This window comes from Carlito syrichta, unplaced genomic scaffold, assembly GCF_000164805.1.
Source record: "Carlito syrichta isolate Samal-C Ts95f unplaced genomic scaffold, Tarsius_syrichta-2.0.1 Scaffold153520, whole genome shotgun sequence".
Classification (NCBI taxonomy): Eukaryota; Metazoa; Chordata; class Mammalia; order Primates; family Tarsiidae; genus Carlito; species Carlito syrichta.
Window position 1 is genome coordinate 609,758 of NW_007097616.1, and position 6,125 is coordinate 615,882.

The 6,125-nt window shown below is 38.3% G+C and overlaps 1 protein-coding gene across 4 annotated transcripts in view; it reads right to left on the minus strand.

The window, feature by feature from the left end:
* ARID4B (AT-rich interaction domain 4B) overlaps positions 1–6,125 on the minus strand; it is a 151,414-nt gene that overhangs the window by 84,153 nt on the left and 61,136 nt on the right. For all 4 annotated transcript variants that reach the window (XR_002481498.1, XM_021708862.1, XM_008050590.2 and 1 more), the window contains exon 6: positions 3,967–4,046. Coding sequence is in view for 3 of the 4 variants with exons in the window: in XM_021708862.1 (XP_021564537.1) it covers positions 3,967–4,046 (80 nt within the window). In the remaining variant the exon portion in view is untranslated. The remainder of the gene's footprint in view (positions 1–3,966; positions 4,047–6,125) is intronic.

Sequence of the window (6,125 nt, forward strand, 5' to 3'; positions counted from 1 at the left end):
CGGGTCGAGGCTGCAGTGGCCAGGAGTAGTCACTGCACTCCAGTCGGGGCGACGGAGTGAGACTCCAGCTCAAAAAAAAAAAAGAGAGAGAGAGCCATAAGAAGCAATATCTCTGTCCTTGGCCTCAATCCATCCAGGAGAGCAGTAGCATCTTTATTTCAAGAGACCAAAAAGACTAGGGGGAAGGTAGAATTTGTCATGTCTTCTACCTAAAGAGCAAAAACCAATGAGTCCTGGAAGCTGTATTAATGGTACAAAGACAATGCCAGAATGTCTATCTAGAGGGAAAATACCTATGGGCTAGTTGCCTAAAATGGGCTGCAGAAAATATAGAACTGGGATTTACCTAAACTTCTTTAGGGTTTTCAATTGCATGTGGTAAACACATAGAGAGAACGCCAGATAATAAATCTACTTCTGGATAATATTCAAATAATGAATGGTGTGTAGGAATGCCCAAAGATATCCTATGGATGTTAGGCAGAGGGTAACATACTAAGATGGCTATGACTAAAACCAGTATGAATCCAGTGCTGGAATTTGAACTGACTGAATCGCTACTGTAATCTCTTAACATGAAAGTCTTGAATTTCAGTCTTTGTTTAAGTATATAGCTTAATAATGGGATTAATGACCCCAAAATATTGCCAATATGAAGTGGCTTTCCTCTCAAAGGCCAAAGTTATTACTAATAATAACAATACTTTGAGTAGTCTTTTAAAAAAATAAAACGTTTTTTAAAATATCAAAAATATCAAAGGGAAAAGAATGTATAGCATGGTAGATTAAATTCCCCTACTGTGTACACTCCTGACCACATCTTCACAAAGCTTAATACACTTAAATTTTAAAGTATGTTTGATTGTTTTTTCTCTACCAATAGCTAATAAATACCCAAGTATAAACTCCATGACTACATGGCTTACCCTTGTGTCCCAGTACATAGCATAGCTCCTGGCACACGAGAAAGGAGTTAAAAACCATACACCAGTATTCCAATTTCCCTCTACCAAACATAAAAGTGCACGCCTGCACAAATGCAAAAGGTAAAAATGATTCACCTTGAAGATACAAAACACACTGCTACTTGTTCATATTACTTCAGCCTCTACACTACAACTGTGTTATAAACTATTGCAACTCAAAATTTGCCTGGTAAAACCAAATAATATTTTAGATATTTCTTTGCAACAAAAAATTAAGATGCAGCAGTCCTTCCTTTTCGAGATTTGCCCGTGCCAAGCCTTTCTGATATAAAACTTTCACCTGTCTTTTGTTTCCTCTAATAAACATTGTTTTAAAACTTAAAAAAAAAAAAACTAAGATGCAGGCCTTCATTTAACAGGTAAGCAATCAAGACAAGTTCCCATGTTCACTGACTGACTGTAACTGTTCATGTGTTCTACCTAAGGGAAATGAAATTATTTATAATAATTACATAAACTCAGAAAGAATTCTGTGCTTCATCACTGTACTTGTCCCAAAGTAAGTTAAGTATTTCCTATATTTAAACCTTCACAATTAATTCAACACATATTTATTGAAGGCTTTTGTGCAAAACTGCTGGGAAAAGAAGAGCATATCAAGTGAGAAGAACATGGATACTCCCCTAAAATAGCTTAGAATCTTATAGGGAAAATAAGAAAAACAAACAAAAAGACCCTAAAACAAGAATAAGCAAGAGAAGTACAAAAGGATCAAAGGATAATGAGATAAAATTGGGATAGAGAATTCATGAAAGATTTCATGGAGAAGGAAACATCTCTAGTGGCCTTACAACCTAAGTGGGATTCCAACAAGAGGAGACATGAACAGGGCTCATCAAGAGACAAGAAAGTATGGACCATAGTATGAAAACATCAAGTAGTCTAATGAGGCAAGAGTAATCATAATACAGATAACTTGTACCAAATTCTACATTTAAATGGGAATTCAATAATTAAGTAAAGCAAAATTTTTTCTTTTCTTTTAAATAATTAAAATTTTTTAACTTTTTTTTTTTTGAGTTGGAGTCTCACTCGGTCGCCCAGACTGGAGTGCAGTGGCCACTCCCGGCCACCGCAGCCTCGACCTGCTGGGCTCCGGCAATCCTTCCGCCTCAGCCTTCCGAGTAGCCGGAATTACAGGCATGTGCTACCACACCCGGCTGACTTTATTTTTATTTATTGTAGAGATGAGGTATCGCCTGCCCAGGCGGGTCTCGAACCCACAGCTCAGGCAATCCACTCTCCTCAGCCTCCCAAAGGCGTGGGATTACAGGCTGAGCCACCGAGCCCGGCTAATTTGTAACTTTTTAAGAAATAGAGATGAGGTCTCAATATGTTGCCCAGGCTGGTCTCAAACTCCAGGGCTCAAGCATTCCTCCCACCTTGGCCTCCCGAAGTGCTGGGATTACAGGTATGAGCCACCACGCCCAGACCAAAAATATTTTCAAAACAAAAAACACAAAGTAAACTCTAATAAGTTAATAGATAATATTAAAATATCCCCCTCAAAAACACTGTTCTAAATAGTAAATGGAAAAAAGGAATCACAGTTCAGTTACACTACATATCAATTAATATTTACATAATGGACTAAAGAACATAACACCATTTATAGCTGTATGTTAATTTTTAAAATTCTGAATTGCAAGCTACTGCGTCACAAAACTTTGTGAACTCTCTATTTTTATTAATTTATTTAACACCTTCCAGTTTAAGAACATGGCACTGGTGCAAGAAAGTGCTGGTTTGATCACTAGTTCTGGTTATCTGTTTCCTCATCTGAACGTTGCAGATAAAAATATAACTACCTCATGATGCTGCAAATACTATATCATGTATGCAAAGCCCTTGGCAATTATAAGCACTTCATCTATTCATCCAACTAACATTTATTCAGTTCCTACCCTGGGCCAGGCACAACTGGAAGAACAAGGAACAAAGTGATCAAGAAGGCAAAGTTCCTGCCCCTGTGATGCATTCTAGTGAGGAAGGTCAACAATAAATAAGTACAAATATTTTTTTTTTTGATGTCAGGGAATAATGTTATGAGAAAAATTAAATCAATCTGAAAGGATAATGAGGAATGGAAGGAACTATTTTTTTTTTTTTGAGTTGGAGTCTCACTCTGTTGCCCAGGCTGGAGAGCAGTGGCCGCTCCCGGCCACCGCAGCCTCGACCTACTGGGCTCCGGCGATCCACTCACCTCAGCCTCCCAAGGCGTGGGATTACAGGCTGAGCCACCAAGCCCGGCTAGGAACTATTTTTAAAAGGGCCATCAGGCAAGGCTTTAAGGAGAGGCTATAACAATGTCAGCTCAGAGTAAGAGTAGCAGAGACAGCATATAGTATCTACACATTCTTCATCTATGACAAGATTCAAGTTAACTACAAATCATTCATATCGTTTCTTCAATTATCTATACATTTTAAGTATACATAAAAGTTTCGTGAACAGGCACAGTGGCTCACGCCTGCGTAATCCTAACATATTAGGAAGCTGAGGTGGGAGGACTGCTTGAAGCCAAGAGTTTAAGAGCAGCCTGGGCAACAGAGTGAGACCCTGTTTCCACAACATTTTTTTTTAATAATTAGCCATGCATGATAACACATGCCTGCGTCTAGCTACTCAAGGATCACTTGAGCTCAGGAGTTTGAGGCTATAGTAAGTTATGATCACACCATTGCACTCCAACTGGGATGATAAGAGTGAGACCTTGTCTCTAAGAAGAAAAAAAAAAAACACAAAGCCCACTGTTATTTTCTTTGTAGGCAAATACTCAAATACTTTACACAAAAAAGAATACAGAATCTGGTACTCAAACAAAAGGTCTTAAACAGGCATGACAGATTACATTATAATGATATTATGTATTCATAAACATTCTCAATTAACAAATAAGTTGACTGAGTTGAGAAAGCAAAACTTTACTCCTCCCAATACAAAACACTAAGGCATGCTTATTTGTTAAATGATTACTTACTTCACTTTCAGCGAAATGCCTCTCTCCTTTCAGGCACAATGAAGATCGTCTCAGTGTCTTCTCATCTCCATCATCAAAAACTATAAGAGGAGGTAAAAATAAAAGATACTGAAGAATTTGTCCAAGATCTGCAAGATGATATAAATTATCGTTTAATCTTCTGAGACCTACTATGTAAGATTACATTTCGAATTAGTACACATTTTATGTTTTCTTTTCTTTTCTTTTTGAGTCAGGGTCTCACTCTGTCACCCAGGTTAGAGTGCAGTGACACACGATCACAACTCAATGCAGCCTTAACCTCCTGGGCTCAGGTGATCCTCCTACCTCAGCCTCCCAAGCAGCATGGACTACAGGCACACGCCACCACATCTGGCTTTTTTATTATTTATTTTTTTGCAGAGATGGGGTCTTGCCATATTGCCTAAGCTGATCTCAAGCTCCTGAGCTCAAGCAATCCTCCAGCCTCGGCCTCCCAAAGTGCTTAGAGATTAACGGTGTGAGCGACCAAGCCTAGCCCACATTTTATGTTTTCTAATGAATAACTTTAAATAGAGTTATTAGAGTATCTTTTCCAAATTCTAGTGAAAAATAATACACCTGAAATGAAAACATTCTCCCTGAAACAATAAACGCTGAATAAAGTGGCATTTCAGGAGGAAATCATTTAAATGCTAATTAATACATCTCAAGATGGGAAAGGAGAGGCAAGTTTTGCTGCTGACAGATACTGACAAACTTACCTAAGAGACAGAAAGTAAAATTACACATTTAGATCGCCCCTAAAAAAAAAGTCATATTTTCATTTGAAAGCAAGGTGTCTCAACCTCAGCACTACAAACAAATTGTACCTGGCGGGCTTGTCCTATGCATTACAGGACATTTAGCAGCATCCCTGGCATAGCGCTCCCTTCCCAGTTGTGGCAAATGTTATGTCTCCAGACAACGCTAAATGTTGGGAGGGAGGCTGCCAATTCAGCCCCAGCTGAAAACTACTGATTTAAAATACTAAAATGTCTAAGTGTAAAACAACTTGAGTGTGGCAGTCATTTCACAATACATACATTTATCAAGTCATCATGTTGTACATCTTGCATTTTTACAATTTTGGCAACTATTTCTCAAAAAAGCTGGAAAAAACTAGTAAAAATAAAATACCAAAATGCCCCAGCAAAATTACTGTAAGTTTACAGAAATAGAATAAATATATTGTTATGGTATATATAGATTGGAAATACTACATACCTCAAAAATCATGGAAAGAGAGTACCTTTGTTTTAAATAAAGTTACCAGACCTCAATTTAGAAACTAAACAGTTTTTGCCTAACTACTGAAATTAAGTCACACTCTTGTAACTTATATAAAGTCAAATATTTCCTTATATCCCCAAATCAAATAATTTTTCCTCTTTCTTGATCAAGTTTTTTTCTCATTGCAGAAGAATATAAACAAACTCACCTATACTGTTGCAAAGCTCTATTAAATTCTGACATCACTAAAAAATTTACCAGGTGTTTACTCTTAAATGGTAAGAATGATTACCATTTAAAAAATAATACTGAGATAACTGGCTATCTATTTAGAAAAATTACATTCAATCATTACTTCAGAAAGTTTGAAAAAATATATACTATAGGTGAATTAAAAACTGTTTGTAAAACAAAAATAGCAGTATAAACAAACTGAAGAATACATTAGAAAATAGATTTATAACACTGATGGAAGGTCTTTTTATTTTTTTATTTTATTTTATTTTATTTATTTATTTTTTTTTAGTTGGAGTCTCACTCTGCCGCCCGGACTGGAGTGCAGTGGCCGCTCCCGGCCACCGCAGCCTCCACCTGCTGGGCTCCGGAGACCCTTACGCCTCAGCCTTCCGAGTAACCGGAATTACAGGCATGCGCTACCCTGCCCGGCTTATTTTTGATTTATGGTAGAGATGAGGTCTCGTCAAGTTGCCCAGGCGGGTCTCGAACCCGCGGGCTCAGGCAATCCACTCACCTCAGCCCGCAAGACGCGGAATTACAGGCTGAGCCACCGAGCCCGGCTTGAGTCTCCTTTAAAAAGGTCTTCCAAGCCGGGCTCGGTGGCTCAGCCTGTAATCCCAGCACTTTAGGAGGCCGAGGTGAGTGGATTGCCTGAGCCCGCGGGTTCGAGA